This window comes from Diadema setosum, chromosome 1 (assembly GCF_964275005.1).
Source record: "Diadema setosum chromosome 1, eeDiaSeto1, whole genome shotgun sequence".
Taxonomy (NCBI): domain Eukaryota; kingdom Metazoa; phylum Echinodermata; class Echinoidea; order Diadematoida; family Diadematidae; genus Diadema; species Diadema setosum.
In genome coordinates, this window is record NC_092685.1 from 13,122,704 (window position 1) to 13,141,526 (window position 18,823).

At 39.2% G+C, this 18,823-nt stretch overlaps 1 protein-coding gene across 1 annotated transcript in view; it reads left to right on the top strand.

The window, feature by feature from the left end:
* Positions 1-9,162: 9,162 nt before the first annotated feature.
* The window catches only part of LOC140227106 (uncharacterized), a 45,998-nt gene continuing 36,337 nt past the window's right edge, over positions 9,163-18,823 (top strand). Inside the window, exon 1 of the mRNA XM_072307541.1 lies at positions 9,163-10,102. Coding sequence (XP_072163642.1) covers positions 9,163-10,102 — 940 coding nt within the window. The remainder of the gene's footprint in view (positions 10,103-18,823) is intronic.

Here is an 18,823-nt window from a genome sequence, read left to right on the forward strand (position 1 = left end):
TATTCTGTATATAGTAATTGAAAGTAGTTTCACAGTTTGATCAGAAATATGTTTGTTGCTGTTTGTGACTCCCCTCCTGGTTCCTCATAACATAAGATTGTGCTATGATCACCTGTTTAATTATTTATATATCTATTCAGTAATTTTTACCCAGGGTAGCCCCATCAGTGGCTTATGCGCTGTTGTTCTTGGTGGCCCTGCAACAGAATAACAAAGTACAACAATTGATTCAAAATACACAAAGTAACAGTAACAAAACCATGGCATTGCTGTGTGTATAGTGCAAAATAAGTATTTGATGATTGATAGTACACAAATTATTTGAAAAAAGAGGATACCCTTTGCATAATATAGGGATATATTGAAATGACCCAATTCTACTCGAAGAGATACATGTATGCTTTTACAAATGCTTGAAGGGAAATGGCGTTTTGGACTGTTAAGCTTTATCAGCTTCCTTAAACACTCCAGGCCTAATTACTCACCAGGAGCTGTCTTTCAAGGGATAGAAAAGTTGACGCAAATTTGTCAAAGGGGAAGTATGTGTGAAAAGGCATCCCTTGATATATTTGTACCTGCCTGGATATTTCAACACTGACATCAGAAATGCCATCTCTGCATTGTAGAGGGAAGCCTTGTGGGAGGGTGTGGTCAACAATATTTTATACCTGTATCACTTTGTAGGTTGAACATAATTCATCTGCACAAAATTGAAGGGATCATCATCAAGATGAAATCTGTTTCTTCATGTCATTTTTCATTTCTTAAAAAAAGAAAACAAAGTAAAGGGTCGAACTCAACCATTAATAACCACTGTGGAAATAGATGAATTGTTCATATCTATCCCCATTCTATTCCTTTTTGTTTTGTTTTGTTTTGTTTTGCTTTTTTCGTTTTTGCTGTTGTTAAATGCCCTCAATCATACCCCGAGCAGGTGTAATGAGAGGGGAAATTGACAGCAGTAGCAATATCCATTTGGATTTTTTTTTTTCCCAGGGCTGACAGATGTAGAACCTTGTTTTCACTCACTTACTGTCACAACAGGTTGACGTATCAACACCTGTGCACATTAATTGAATGTATTTGGGTGTTTTGGGTGGTGTTGTTTTTTCTTTTGACTTTTTGCCTTGTGGCCATTTCTTGATATTCTATCAATATGCACTGTGTGCATTTGCACGCACTTGCAGTTTGTGTGTGTTTGTGTCTGTGTGTTTGTGTGTGTCTGTATGTCTGTCCATCTGTGTGAAGGATGAGAGAAGTGGTGTTTTGAACCATACACGTACTCTGTGGAATCATGTTTGCTCTGAAATTTCAAATAAGATCAAATGATTCAGTTCCCCCTTATTGCAGTACCCAATGGAATAGTATGTGTTAAAGTGATAAAGACAGCAACAGCAACGACAACAACAACAACAAATACATCTTATAGGTGTGTTGCCTAGTTGATTCTGGGGAACAGAATTGTCTTGACTTCATGAAAACTAGTAATGGTGCATCTTTGTTGCAGTTCAACTGTGATATACAACATGATGTATATATAGATATAGAACATGTATTTTTTTTTTCTTACAGTACATGCAATGCATGAATTGCTCCTACATTGATAGCCATTTAAGAATCAGTATTGAAGTGGCCATGATTCATGTGAAGTGTTCGTTATGTCCAGGTACATACGACAACACAAAGGCATGTAAGCTCTCAAACTTGTAGCGATTGACCACTTGAGAGAATGCTTGCAAGTGGCCGTAATGGAGAGGTCACATCTCTGTGAGAAAATGCCTTTTTTGACGGTCACTCTCTACGAGAGGTTGGCTCTGAGTTTGTATTCCTCCCTCAATGACGAGAACGCGATCATCCCTCGATGCTGAGAATATGATCATCCCTCGATGTTGAGAATGTGATCATCCCTCGATGTTGAGAATGTGATCATCCCTCGATGTTGAGAATGTGATCATCCCTTGGTGTTGAGAATGTGATCATCCCTCGATGTTGTGAATGTGATCATCCCTCGATGTTGAGAATGTGATCATCCCTCGATGTTGAGAATATGGCCATCCCTTGGTGTTGAGAATGTGATCATCCCTCGATGCTGAGAATGTGATCATCCCTCGATGTTGAGAATGTGATCATCCCTCGATGTTGAGAATGTAATCATCCCTCGATGTTGAGAATGTGATCATCCCTCGATGTTGAGAATATGGCCATCCCTTGGTGTTAAGAATGTGGTCATCCCTCGATGTTGAGAATGTGATCATCCCTCGATGTTGAGAATGTGATCATCCCTCAATGTTGAGAATGTGATCATCCCTCGATGTTGAGAATGTGATCATCCCTCGATGTTGAGAATGTGATCATCCCTCGATGTTGAGAATGTAATCATCCCTTGATGTTGAGAATGTGATCATCCCTCGATGTTGAGAATATGACCATCCCTTGGTGTTGAGAATGTGGTCATCCCTCGATGTTGAGAATGTGATCATTCCTCGATGTTGAGAATGTGATCATCCCTCAATGTTGAGAATGTGATCATCGATGTTGGGAATGTGATCATCGATGTTGAGAATGTGATCATCCCTCAATGTTGAGAATGTGATCGTCCCTCAATGTTGAGAATGTGATTGTCCCTCAATGTTGAGAATGTTTCACCTCTCGATGTTGAGAATGTGATCATCACTCAACGTTGAGAATGTGGTCATCCCTCGATGTTGAGAATGTGGCCATCCCTTGGCGTTCAGAATGTGGTCATGTACACTTGTACTGCTTGTTGAAGTTTGTGGAAAATAATGATAGATGCTGAGTGAACAGTACCCCTGTACATATTTTGCCATGAAATTGTAAAGTAACTATAAAGTTTGTTTTAAACCAACAACACACAATTAAGTGTGTTCGACTAGACTCATGAAATTCACGTAGAGTACATTTTCATAACTTGTCGGAGGGGCAATTCCGCGGTTAGTAACGTTACATTTAAACAAATTTAGATATTTATTTTTGCTACTAAATCACCATTTATTCATTTCCAGTCAAAATCATGTTAAAAACATGTTCATCCTTCCCAGTTTATGATATGGAAAAGAATGAATACAATCCAATAAATATTATAATTGCTATGGCAACTAAAAGGGCTGGTTAGTAACGTTACGAAAAAGGAACATGACAAAAAAAAATCAATGTCTTGTAACAAAAAGTGTGCGAAAATTCAAGTAACTTCAAACAAAGTGTTGCATTAATTTAAATTATTGCATCCTGACAAATGTTCACGCAAATATTTTTAGCAGTTCGACTGATAATTTATTGGCTAGACCCCCAAAGGCATGGTTAGTAACCGTAACGTTACATTTGTCCGGAGTAATTCTGCAGGTCATTTCACCCTTTTGTGTAATTGACAAAATGTTACATGAATTCTGGAGTATTTGAATGTATTCATCTTTCATCCTCTAGCAAAACTCAGAGGGAAAATGTTTAAAGGAACCCACTGTAATTTGCATTTAAGTGAATTTCAGCGTCCTAAGTCCCACATGTACATTTTAAATGATGGTTTTAGATCTCGCAAAACCAATAAATACGAAAAATAAAATCCGAATTTGAAAGACCTTAATGATTGGTGAAAATCCATGGCATTAGTTGATACCTAAATTAAAGACTAAGATAAAGAGGCACATTTCTTTTATCCATGTCATGTCCCCCTAACTGCGGAATTGCCCGGAGGCACTTTTTTCAGTTCTGACTGGATATACAATGTATAAAGTAAGTCCAGTCAACAGATGTAATTACGTGTTGTTCTCACACTTAGTGGATGAATCAAATCTACATCGCTGTTATGATTCGAATCGTTTAATTTAGATGTTTATGTATTCAAGGATCATGTGTACATGCAAATTTTACGCTAATTTACAGAAATGGGCTGTCAAATATGCTTGCGGTGATTTGTGCAAGTACTGTATGTCATGTAGCCAGCATTCATTCATGTAACTGTCCCAATCGAGGGCTTAAATATGGTGTCTCACAGAAGCTTTGTTCTTCCTGAAACTATGCTTTAAAAAATATGTATACAACACATGTTCAACGATAGCTCTTGTTACTACATATATCTATATATATATATATATATATATATATATATATATATATATATATATGATCACTGAGTTTAATATTTTTGTGATCTCTCTATTTCAAGACTGAATGTTATAATATATTACTTTCTTGTTCTTATTTGTGAAGTTAGGGGCTGCCTTGTCGAATATTATGTTCTGTGAATCCCTGAAATTTCTTTTTAGCATTTATCCATGGAGCACTTGTTTTCTTTTTATCACAAAATGGGCTGTTCTGAAGATTGTAGCTGAAATCTATGAAGGCTGTGGTCCGTGCTGAATATAAAGTCAGTGGCATCAATTAACCATTTAATTATCATCCCGATCATATTTTTGAGCAGCTTTGTTTGAGAGTATTCATCACAAATTAATCTCCTGTAATTAAAGAACACGTATTTATTAGATGTGTGTCGAGGTACATGTGTTCTGTCTTCCTTGCAGGGTGACTTATGAACCTTACTTTATTGCATGTTGTACAATGCGGAATACTTAATATATTGACACTACACACTTACTATCTTTTTTTTTAATTGCATATTGTTGGCCATGGTTTTGCTAATGCTTCTTCATGTATTTCGTTACCGAGATGTTGATGTATAGATGTACCTTTTAACATATAACGCACAAAATACACATAAGGTAAACAGATGAATATGGGAAGAGTTGGATGGTAAATTCTAGATATTATATGAAGATGCTCGTTTACCTTTTGTTTTCTACGCCCTTAATGATTTTTATGAGGGGTGCAGGCTTCCTCTTTCCCATAGTGTACCAGATAATTGTAATACAGTGTATTAAACTAGCGAATTTCCAAACTCCCTTAAATACCTTTACTGTTACTGCGTCAACACGCCAACGAATGATGCAGCGGGCAGCTTGCTTTGATCTGACGTATTATATTCCACTGCACTGACCATGGCAGTAGTAGGGTCATGGTATTGGCTACAAAGTTTTCTTGGGCCAAGATTGTTGGAATTGTAAAGTGACACCACGTGGGCGCCGAGCGTATGTCTCTCCGCTGGCTGAAAACGGCGCCAATAATATTACGGAAGAGAATGGCCTGGCATTACCTGACAAAGAAATACCGGCAGCCGTCATAATCAATACTGACGTCATTGTCGATATAGTGTACCAGGTGTTTTGCATTTTACAGAATTTTAGTAGACGTCATTGTGTGATGCTGTCGCGAGACATTCAAAGCGCTGTAATCATAATCAGTAATACACAATAATGATATATGATAACAATGATAATAATCATAAGAATGTTTTTGATAATGATATTTTTACTCCTACTACTACTACTGCTACTATTACTGCTACTACTGATAATGATAATATTGACGATAATATTAGTATTAATATTAATATTGATATTGAATGACTGACGCCCTCTCATTTTCCGCGTAACCGCATTGGTGTATCCCACACGGAAGATCTATGGAGCTGATGCCACCGCTTTACATAATAACTTTGCAATAATTGGTCACCTTGCGTTACGTATTTCGTCAGCATTCGGCCTTCTTTAAATGATTATTGATGAATATGGAAATGAGGAATTGTCCAAAATATCACTTTGTTACGTGTCGCTGTAATGAGGTTAATTGAGGCAGAGATATCAATAAACTCGTGCAAGTGAGAAATTTTATGTACACCATACGCAAGATGTCTTTATGTCACTTGGTGTGTATATTGTGTTCAATGTGAAGGGAGCACATTGGTGTGTGTGTGTGTGTGTGTGTGTGTGTGTGTGTGTGTGTGTGTGCGTGTGTGTGTGTGTTTAGAAGGTTCAAAAGATTGCATGGGGAGATATGGGCTTGCTAGCTTTCCTTTTGATAAACACAGATTCCCATTGTTTTTATTTTTATTTTTTGATATATTGGTGTATTTTTTTATTCTCTTACATTGAATGTTTTATAGATACAGTGTATCGTATTTGGTTATTGTTTTATAATTATGAAGATTTGATAGAACTTGATAAAAAATGCTTGGCAAAGAGTGTGTGAGTATCGTGTGTGTGGTTGTGTCTGTGTGTTATTTGTTGCGACTTAAATAGTTAAAGTGTATAAATGTCGTGTCTAACGTATGTGATACGATGCATTTGTGCGTATTTCATGTTAGTGTTTCAGGTTTCCCATTATGGAAATTATTGGCAGACTGAGTAAAGAGAGAATTGGGTCAGCAATGAAACTGGTGGAACAGTGACGATTCCGACAAAATGTCGTGTGAATTTGCCAGTACACAGGACGTGCATGTCAGCGTCATTGAGATTCAGTATAAGAGCCCTCTCCCGACTAGCATAGGTCAATTTTCCGACTGAAGGCGTTTTAATGAAATGCGTAATGATGATGACAGCGATGATAAACAACATAAAATGATTAATATAGCGCCATTTACTTGCAAAAACATTTACGGGCGCTAGGCTCCCACAATATGTCTCATATTATTCACAGCATAAAGGGTTTTGTTGTTGCTCGTGTACAAAATAATCATTATGATACATGTATTATTATGCACTCACGAAATAATTATGTCAGGAACATTTGCATTAAAAAAAACAAACGTGATGCTGTTGTGAGGAAGTGCAGGTAATAATAGCAAAGAGTGTAAGGTACATTACTATATCTATTGCTCAACTAAAGTATTATAGGAGGATGATGTCACGATTGAAATATGAATAAAGAGGATCTGGAGGATACTATTGGAAAGTTGTGGCATCTTAAAGCTTTACACGCTTTCACGAAACCAAAACAGTGATATTACTTGCTACTACATTATAAATGAGGTGATGTCATTGGCTCACAAGCCTCACATTAATGCATGCACACAAATTAATCTCCACTATAACTTTCCTTTTCTTTGATGAAAGAAAATACTGCAGACGTACAGAATGATCTCTACATTACACCGTGTATGCCTAATCATTTGTAATTGTTTACACGTCATTTCTTAAATATACCTTCGTGTCCAATATGTTACGAGTAAATTTCACTGGTTTTGTGATGTGTATTGCCGTTGATCCATTACGTGTTTGTTCGTTTGTTTGTTTGTTTGTTTGTTTATTAGAAGTGGACTAATAAACAAACTATAACTGAAACTGAAACTGAAACATCGATGCAAATTGTAGAGGTGATAAATCATCACCAATGTCTTCTAGAGGGATGCCGAATGTTTATGATAATCATGGACTAAAACATGATTTTATGGTATCTTGTTTTACAATTGTGAAGCGATGTCATCATTTTTTCACATGTTTGTCCGTGACCTATATACCTGTTTCCTATAAAAAAACACTTCATATCTTTAATAAAAAAAAAGAATCACATAATCATATTCTTGCTTTTGGATAAGTTTATGTCAATTTGAAACACAGGTTTGGGTGCTTCATCTTAATCACCCCTTTGAATTTGACATTCCTCCTTTGATGGTCGTGGTAATCTCTTCAGCAAATTTAGAGGCGTGTACAGCAACGCTACCCTAACATAGGGGGGGGGGGGGGAGACACAAACGAAAAATGTCATCATAAGAATTTAGGACCATATTATAGACATGATATTTCATATAACATTCATCCAAAGATATAAATCATAGGCAGATCCAAAGTTAAGTGATGTCTCGAATTAGCTTTAACTCAGTTGATATAATCTGATGGATAAATATGGACATCTAAACAATTTGAACAGCTCCCTTTAGTAATCCACCTTTATCACTCCATAACGCAAAACGCATGTTTACGCGGTGCCCTCACATTTTTTAACAACGTGCTTCGATGAACTTTATTTTCATATGCTATATATATAATGATTTTAATTATGGAAGTAATTTGCTTTAAAAATCTTTTGACTGTTTTGAGTGAAGCTTATGATTATCCATGCACCAATACTAGTTTTTGGTTAGTCATACTTCACTTTGATTGTTAATCGCTTTCAGAAATTGCTTTCAGCTCAACACATATGGAAATATGAAATTTGTTAGAAATGTTTTTTACACACCACCCAGAATCCCAGGGAAAATGATAACGTGGTAATCGCGCGTCACATCTTGGGGGTTCATGTCATGTCGTGCTGTGCTTGGGAGGATTGAACTTTTCTTCAATCCTTTTGCCAGTACATTACTTCAATCAACTCTCGGATAGGACATAAAATGGAGGTCCCGTGTATGAGAGAGTAACAACTCATGCACGTAAAAGAACCCGCTTCATTCATTCATCGCAAAGAGCAGGGTGTTTAACCCGGTGAAGTGGTCCCACCTCACATCCAACTGGACCCCATGGAAGACCAGCTTAACATAGCTGAATATGAGCTATCCAGCCATCTTCACAGATGGAAAATGAACAAACAAACAAACAAACAAACAAACAAGCTGTCATTGCGCCAGTCATTGCGTTAAGCGTGTCAATAATGGAGAAATGGAACTATAGGTAGATAATGAATCTTTAGAGCGTCAAACAAACAAAAAAAAAAAAGCATGGTGAATTTGACTTCGGTGTGATTCTCTAATCTTCACAAGGCGACAGCGTTAGCATGTATTGATTATGGAGATTGCATGCAAGAGAGTAGGCCTACTCTCCTGAATCAATCTAAACGTCCATTCATGTTATCGTTCTGCAGGTGATTAAAACTGTCCTCATTCCGCTTTGGAGAAAGGCATGTCTAGTCAATTTTTGAGTGAGGATAAACATCGTGGTTTTAAAAGAGAAGAGACGTTTCGAAAGTGAAAGTCCGATTGTGAACGAAGCGGTCATTTGTGTCAACAGTATTGCATTACTGTCTGAACTGTTAATCCTAAAGCAGCTAAAAATAGACCCTGTTCGACGGGAGGAGGACATGGCAAGCTGCCATTCTTAGCATTGCTGCGCTTGCGCCGGGGCCCCCCGCAGACTGCCATCGCAGAGCTGGGATTGGATGAGCGCGATCTCTCAGCAAGAGGCTAGGGAGGAGGAGACCCGCGGTGGACACTCGGCGCAGCATCCATCGCATCATCTTCAAAACCATCTCCTTTCTCTGCCGTAGCAAGACGGGCTTGCTCCCGAACCGTCAGTAACCCGTGAAGAACGTAACTCGTCCAGCATGGCCTCCGTACTGCTTTATCCGATCGTGTACGGACTAGAGGTGTTCCTGGCATCGGCGCTGAGCACGCAGATCGCGGTCTCGCTGGCCGCCGTGCTGGTGTCCACGGCTGCAGTAATCTATTGCCAGCGGACCGTTGCCTTGTGGTGGTCGCTGAGGTCGACGACCACGCAGACGAGAACGAGGTTCATCCGACCTCACGCTGTGGTGGAAGTAACGGAAGTACGACATGAGCAAACTTCAGACAGACCACGAGATCGGGGAGGGGGTGAAACAGCAGAAAACTCGGAATCTGGCTCGGAAGAGAAAACGGCAATTCAAGAGAAAGCAATAACAGCGACATCGGCCAAAACTACGACCACGGCAGCCGCCACGCGGCATAAATTAAGTGACGATTCGGAAGGCAGTACGGAGGGCAGTACCAACGGGGAAGATAGCGAACATCGAAGAAGAAAGTCAAGTTCGGGGAGCAAAGAAGGCCAACCTGAGCAAAGTTGGTTAACCAGGCAACCGGCGTATATGCACCGTTCGCACTGGGTCGCCAAACCAGCGCAGCCGAGAAATAATCCGCTCATTTTCAAGCCGTCCTTGTTACGACGTGCAAGCGCGGACAACAATGGTCACCATCAGCATCGCGCCAGCGAGTTTGCGAGGGACGCGGATAAAAAACGCGATGATGATAATCACGAGGCGAGTGAGAGAGGAGGGGAGACGCCTTCAAAGCCTAACCTGGACCGAAGGTCATCGTTCCCTTCTTCCTTACCCTCTGCAACCTTTAGCTCCCAACCTCCAAGGACACAGACCTCGTCATCCATGGTTACCACATCTCTGACGTCATCCTCTACGTCATCCGCCAAAGCCACGCCATCTTGTTCGGTGCCCACACTCCAGTCGACGTCTCCTGCAGACGATCACGGTGGAACAACCGAGAGAGCGAGAGGTAAGTCTTGTTTTCATTGTATTTTATTGATGTAAAATTGCGTATCCACAGTTCAACAATTTCAAGGGCATTAAAACTTGTTCCTGCTTAGTTGTCATGTTTAAGGGTACCTGGGAGAGAAACAAGCTGGCCTCGACTTGGCGCGCTTTTCGTCGCTCACCTTGAATCGCGTCAGACGACAGGTCGAGCAAACAATTTGTGACATGAGGCCGATCGGATCGTTTATCATCGCATGCCATCGGTGCAAGCGATAGTCCTGTTTAACGTCAGTACCTTTGCAACGTCAGAGCTTGATTTCTCCCCATTTCGATTTGGCGGATGAATCGCGTCTAAATAGCTTGCATAGCGGCGCCAAGGAAGGATCACATGTCATCGTTGGACGCGGTAAATAACCGCTTCATCGTGCCAGACAAAGCCATGATACCAGCTCCAGACATCAAGTTCGGCTCACATAGCTCTCGACTTGCTCTACAACGTTTGTTACGGCTTCGATATTAACTAATCTCTAGGAATAAGCGCTCAATTCAAGTGTTTTTGCACTATTTAAAACATGTTTTGAAAGAACCGGATCAAATTAAGCTATCATTCATTGATCCATTACCAAGGATGTTCCGTACTCACTAAGTAATGATCAATTCGAGCCTTACAAGTATTTCCTCACTGATTATTTCGGCTGTCAAAGTTACAAGCAAACTGATGACTTAGAATCCCATCCAAATATGCAAGATTATGTAAATTACTCAAGTTCTACTGCCTCTAATCAATTTGGCGATTCATGTTTACTTATGATTTGCGGAAATTTTGGCTGCGTTAAAGGAGAAGCATTATTGAAGGTAATTTTTTAGTCACCAATATTAGTAGCACCATAAGTGAGATCATCTAATCTATTTATTTCTTCTATCGTATTTTAAAGAACAAAATACATTCAATTCCTAATTTCTTGATAATTTCTCATATTAAATGACACAAGCAAACGGGTGACGTGAATGAATTAATCAGTCATTAGAATAGTATTATCAAAATAATCGGTAACATTGGCTGAAATGTTGGTACAATGAGTAATATTACTTTTCTTTGCATTGTCACGAATAGCATTGTCATTAGTAGAAGTCGTAATCGTCATTATAATTTAGGAATGATTACGTGAACTTTGAATTATTATCTTCTCTCGTATCATTGTCACTTTTTATCATCATAAAATTACAGTCTTATAAATTAATTGGCATTGACTATCTAGTTCCATCCTCGATACGCTCTGAGAAAAGTGTTAAGGTCGAGCTGGAACATAGGAAAAGATCTCTAAAGGTAAAGTGCGAAATGTATGGTGTTAGTACAGTGAAGGTATGCGAAAATCTGTAGGATGATTGTACTTTACTATACTCCGATAATCACACCTCTAAGATATGCATCCTCGGATATCAAATGAGATCAAACCAATGCCTAAAAGAAGGTGGTTGATCCTGAACAAGGACTATTAACAATTTTGCAAACTTTAGAGACTGTGGCTTTTTTGGCATGATAGGCCTGCTATCATAACTGTATCTGCCCGCTGCTCGTTAACGATGCCGAAAGGAAGAAAACGGTTTTCAGTGTTTTTCTTACCGAGGTTGTGGTTTTATTTTAGAGTGGGTTTCTTTCCTTTTGTCTGTTTTTTTTTTTTTTTGCTTGTTTGTTTGATGTTTGTTCTCTTCGTGCGTAATATTTCCTTACCGCATGGCGCCTCCGAATATTGTCGCCAATGTCGATGTGTTCGTGAACCGAAGTATGAATTCAGTCGAGCGCATTGAAGGTATTTCCGGCTCTGGGCAGTGATTGAGTGGCATAGCGCTGGGGATTAATCTATGAACGACACATCAACAACCTCTCATCAAGTCATCCTTCATCAACGGCGATCATGTCAAAATGTCGTCGAGATGAGAATGAGATGACTTCAAAGTCTAAACGTATAATGTGACATTTAAACGTTCGTGACATCCTGCCATCGGGTATACAGGCTAATATGCGATATGGACATGTCTTATGTCATCTTCGAGAAACACATGAACAAACAAAAACAGCAAACAAAAGAAATATGATTATTTTTTACCTTAACTGCGAATGCACGTCCACAAATATTTTTAGCGGAAGCAACTATATAGTAGATTTTAATGCCAGCATTATTACAGTCAAGCGAGGGAGGGAAATAGCGCGCAGGAATTAGAGTACGACAGAAACGCATGGACAGATAGAGGGGCAAGCAGGCAGGCAGGCAGGCAGTAGTTGGGCAGGGGAAGCGTTAAAAGATCAAAGAATATTATCAAAGCTCCATTTCTGGGACATATGCTAATGTTGTCTCAGATCATTTGATTACAAGCTTGAAAATAACCTGTTTTTGTAGCTCACAACTAACTGCCCAGCAATGCCAAATAAATCTCTACGATTGTTATGTTTCCACCAGCGGTAACAAGATTACTCTAGTTTCCATTACACAGCGATAGCGAAATTTTTGGATTTCGTTAACAAACGAAAACCAGGGCGGAGAATCACTGTAATCTTTGTCGATTTTGACTGAAGACTTGGAATATTATAGGTTATTAATAACCATTGTTCAAAAAAAGTAGCAGAAAACAAACGCAGAAAGTACTGCACGACACGAGGACCGTTGAGTGCAAATCATGGGAACTTATGGTAGCTTGATTGTCAGTAGATATGGCATACCAATGACCACCTCCACTCGTCCTTGTGGTCATCTCAAACGGGCTGAAATATGTGATTGTGACGTCACTTACGTTGCATCCCTCGCTGCTATATCCGTCTGGATTAGTCTTGACTCCATATTAAGATATAGTGGAATGTCTCTATTCTAAGGTGAAGTGAAAGCGTCATCTCACCGGTATATTCTTACTTGAATTAATTGCCAATAAAAGGTAGGGCTCTGTTTTGAAATGGTGTGTTGTATTTTCTGTCTGCAAATCTGTATCATAATATGAAGCATAAACTAAACACAGTCTTTCGGTCTAAAAACCATACAAAAGTCACCTATTCAGTTAGTAAGGTAACAATTAATCGCATCCAAAGAGGAAGGTATAGCTGAAAAGTAGGGCCTTTCGTCAATACTGCGTTTCAACATTCGGAGGTTGCAAGAGCTGACACAATATTATCAAACGCTTGATGACGTGGCAGCCCTTGGGAGCTAAACGTATTCGATGATGTATGTATATAGGTGCTGGTGCAGGTGCAAGCATCATGGAGATGGGATGACTTTGTCCTAGAATTATTTTTTGTAAGTTATTTATTTCAATTAGATGTGATAAATCCCGCATTTCATTTCAAAATTACCGTAAAGAAACGACTTTTTAGTGAGACATTTTACACAAGATAATGACTTCGATAAATATTTCACACACAGAAGCGTTGTTTTATGTTCATGTGTTTTTAATAACTTTGCACATCCAAGTCCGTGAACACCTTCCTATAAACTGTCTTTATGGTTCAATTTATTCAAGGTACGTTAAGTTACCGTGTCTGAAAGTATTTCCAATTTCTTCCGATTTCCTCACTCAAATTTCGTATGCGCGGTATGTTTCTAGTCAAATCAACCTCCACATTTTTCAGGTTTTAGTGAGGAAAGAATTACAGTCACAGATGGTGAAGTCATCAGGGAGTTTCTATATAGATGTGGTCCTCTGTTTAATAGGAGAAATGAAATATGATAGAGATATAGGTTAATTCCTTGAAGTCTATGAAGTAGTATTTTGGTGTACATGACGTTAACTCAAATAGCGTTTCAGTGGTAAAGAAAATACATCAGTGCGGAGGGAACAAGACGTCGAAAGTTTGTTATGGGAGGCCGGATTTCCGGAACGGATGAGCGAATTCTATTTCTGTTTGATATTAATGGGGGGGGGGGGGGTTGTTTGCGCGCGCGGCGCGCGCGCGTGTGTGTGTGTGTGTGTGTGTGGGGGGGGGGGGGTGATGGAGGGGAGAGGATAAGTATAGGACCAAATCAGGGTGCCATCAATCTCCGCTAGTTTAAAAAAAGCAAGTGCGTCACGTAGATCGACCATCCATACTTAGGAATCTGGCCGAAACCACAAACTGACCCAGGCAACAACTCAATACCGAATTCTTGATAGATAATAGAAACTCTCTTGACTACTTCCCACATCATCTGTGTGTGTGTGTGTGTGTGTGTGTGTGTGTGTGTGTGTGTGTGCGTAGAATGCATCATTATCGATCATAAATCCTGTGAATGTATATTGTCCGTTTCGATCTTGTCTTCCACGTTACTCGCACATTTAGACAAACTCTTTTTTTTTTTCCATTCATGGTTTAGAAAATGGTGTATTTAACCTGTAGCGGCATTTTGGAGCGACTGTGGTTATTCCAGGGAGGGATGGAGGAAGCTTCGTCACTGATTGAAAGTTTTAATTGACACGCCTACTTCGAATGCCAGGGAGCTTCCGAAGATAGGCCATGACGTCATCGTCAGGGGGACGGGTGCAGCTGTTATCACGGCTATGCCTTTATACCATGCCTATACCCACAGCGGCGCTCTCGGCGTTTTAAAGGGGATAGTTGCTAGCCTCAAATCACATGGTCAGAAGATAATTGGGGTGATTGTGAGATAAACATCAATGAAACCTGACTGTAGATCATTATTATGGCAGAAATTGAATTAAATGCAAAAATATTTAAATGCAGAAAATCGCTTCGTATATAACTCAGTCGTATTGCATATTAATCTGATGTATGCATGTGATAAAACATTCAACATTTTCATTATAGTGATGATTACGTATACATTATCAAGAATGCATGTGTACACAGAAACACACACACATATTGTTTGTGTGCGTGTAGAACGAAAGAGAGAGAGAGAGAGAAAGACATATTACCTCATAGTAATACTCTAAAGTATAACATGTTTTTCATCTTCATAGTTGTATTAAACATACAATGACTGTACGATGAGCTTAGGCTCATTTGAAATGAAAATGCACCAGAATGCCAATCATATAATCTTGAACTAAGGTGTGCGTATAGCTCTCAAGCTACAGACAAATCAAGTAAAATATCCCCTCCCCCTCCCTCTCTCTCTTTCTTTCTCTCTTTTATTTTCTCTCTTTATTTTTTCTATGCTTGAAAATATCTGGTACCTGCGACGTTAGCCTTCCTTCTCAGCGTGAAGGGTTGACTGCACTTTTACTTCAGCTGGAGTCCTGCTACCAGCCTCGTTCTCTTTTCTACGATGTGAATAATAATGATGATCCTGCGCAAAATCGCGATCGCACGATATTGCGCATTAAGACGGGTCGTGGTCGCATACGAGTTGCCCCCACATCAGAGGAGCTTCTGGCGGGAAAGGGGAGGTGTGGCGTCGCAACAGCCAAGATCTAGTTTACCCCTTTATACCTCGGAGAAGCATGTCATTTAGTCAAGCGTGCCGAATTTATCAGTAGTGCAATATAAACGGAGAAAGTGCTCTCTCTCCAAAATCGTAAAAGCCTTTTTCATAGTGCGAGAGAAACCACGAAGAGAAATTGCCCATATATTTCCCCCAGCCCCAACCGTGATGTTAGGAACAATACAATGATAATTGGAAAGAGAACTCAACAACCTTCAGAGCTTCCCTCCCAAATCGCAACTCTCCCCCACCCCCGTGCCTTTCAGGCGGAGCTGCACCACTCGGCATGGCACCGCTGGTATATGGCTGAACACACACATTAATAATATACTACTCAATTAATCAGACAATAACTCTCTCTCTCTCTCTCTCTTTCTCATAATTTATATGACACCTCATCTTCCGATACGTAGACGCACGCATCCCTATTGAACCGTCAAGTTTTGTCTGATATAATTATATATATATATATTTTTTTTCTTGAGAGTAAGATTGTACGTTCTAACGCTGTCATTGTGCTCCACACTAACCAGTGCTAACCGTTCGAGAAAAATCATGTCACGTGACCTTTGATGAGACCTTTTAGACAATTGTTTTTACGTGCATTTTAGATAATGCCCCCTGCATAATTAAAGTACGAAATAAGGCGAAACTTTTGCAACAATCTCAAAATGCACATTGAGAGCTCTTGATTAACATTTTGGATTTAGGTCAATTTCAGATCTATTAAAATTACAGTGTAGTTTAATTTTGATTACTGAAACTGCACTGGTGTTACAATACTCAGTGGGCGGTGCCAATTTTGTTGAAGTTAGTTAAAAGTTCACGTTGACGAACAATGAAATATGTGGGGGGATCTTTTTTCTCTCTTTTGTCCGATTCACGACCAAAGGCACCTACATAATATATTGTATGGGTGTGTATATACACACAACAAATATGATGTATATGTATGTACATGTCACATACACACATACACACACACACACACATATATTATATATATATATATATATATATATATATATATATATATATATATATATATATACATATACTATATTTATATATATATATAATATATATTATATAATATATATATATATATCATATATATACATACATGTGCCATATCATTATGTATGTGTATTATGTAATGCAAGCATTTTACTTACAAATATATCCCTAGTGCTTTAAATCATACACCCAGCGAGAAGTTTCTATACCTGTATTCATTCACTATATACAACATTTTAGAATTCATGATTCATGTCATTATCAGTTTCCTGGATGCACACGACGAAAGAGAGGCATTTTTTTTTTTCCAGAATTCGTCACACCGGAGCTGCCACGCTTTGATTGTCAGTTTTTGGCAAACCTGGTATCCCAGATGAAATCTATTTTAAGGAACGCCGTAGCCAGGGAACCAAAGAGCTGTCCAGAGATTCTTCGCGGTAAATGGCGGGAGGCGAAAAACAGAGCGTATTGACAGCAGCGGGGTAAAGGGAGAAACTCGCTCGTCACATTGTATGGTGTGTAGGAAATAAGGAGGCGAGTAAATATTCATCTCCCACCGTGAACGAACCTGGAGCGCGGGTAAATTATGTTTTCCAACTGCTGCAGGACGTCGCATGTGCGACAGAAGGTATCTGCTTTCTACATAACGTCAACGTATGTATTTAGTATGTGGTATATTGCATTTTGAAAACACGAACTATAACTTTGTGTCTCTGTTCGCCGCACCCATAGAAACAGTTCAAAGTGAGGGTAAAGACACGCACAATCTAACTCGCAATTAGGGCATACTGCACTCAAAGTTTGTCGTTGGCGTCACCTTATCACCACCGGACACTTTGATCTTCGGTAGATGGTGATGTAGTGGTGTATTTCGTTTAAAGTTTATATAAGATGCATAAAGGGAGAACCATATGATAAAGCTACTAGTATATACTTTTCTCTCTGTTTTGAGTAAAGTTAAGCATTATTGTAGATTTGACTTCTGCGGTGTGAATTTACAACCCCATAAATCTTGAATTTGAGCAATTGTAGCACAGCAACTAAAAATGAGACAGCTTTGAACGGTTTCCAAATTAATGTTTATCCCCCTCCTTCCTGCCCCCACACTTATATGTATACACATGCACAAACACATACACTCACACACACACACACACACACACACACACACACACACGCACGCACACACACTCTCATGTGGAAAGCCGGACGGTGGATGGAATACTATTCACCGGCCGTTTCACGACTCACTTGCAGCGGGCTATGTAGAGTGTGCTGACGTCACGCCTGTAACCTAAGAACGGCAGGGCGGGCCGTTCGTTTGTAGAGCACACGGCTGTTCGTCCAGGGGCCATCGGTGAGAGTACATGAAACCGTAGATCCTTTATTCTTCTCCTGTTTTTAGACTGCAGCTAATGGTATACCAGTTCCAGGGGAAGAAATAGGAGAGAGAGAGAGAAGGAGGTGGGATAGGATTAGTTTTGATGAAGTCTTATAAAAAGTAATGAAATACGAGATAGGATTTGTGCGTGTGTGTGTGTGTGTGTGTGTGTGTGTGTGTGTGCTGTTATCGAATTGATAGTATCCTGTGCTAACAGGAAACATTTGCATTTGGTTTTAGATAGAAGAAAGGTAAAGGTGTTCTCATTCTTATGTAGACCGGTAGTAGACCTACATGTTCAGAAACTTAAGGGCAGTGTTCAGGCATCAGAGATCACAAGTTCTGTCTTTCATTAACTCTTTGAGTGCTTAGAGTGCCGACATGGACAGAAAACCAGATAGCGCTGTATAATAATGATAATAATTGACAGTACGTGTACTTATATAGCGCATAACACATAGTGCATAATGTCCCTATGCGCTCTAAAAAAAAAAAAAAAAATGGAAAGATTATACAAAATACATACAATTACAATTACAGTGATGGCGCCGAGTTTCATGTTTGCTTACACTGTAAACAAATGCGTTTTCAAAGCAGACTTGAATCTATTTGTATCAGTGATTTGTCTTAAATTCTGGGGTAGATTATTCCACAGGGTAGGGTGTAGGGACATGCTATAAACATAAGGTAAAAGAAGAAAAGGTTAACGTATTTTTAAGGAAAGAAAGTGCGATTAACTGTTGTTCCCTATCTCTGTACTCTAATCAGCAACTAAATAATCTTTCTCATATGATATTTTCGGATTCTATCACGTGCTAGGCGCGCATATTTTTGTCTCTTCTCTTTTCCCTGTAAACGTGATGTGCAATATGTACAGGTGAATTTGTTTATTCCTTTTAGCATATTGAATTTAAAAAAAAAAACGAATTAAAATGAG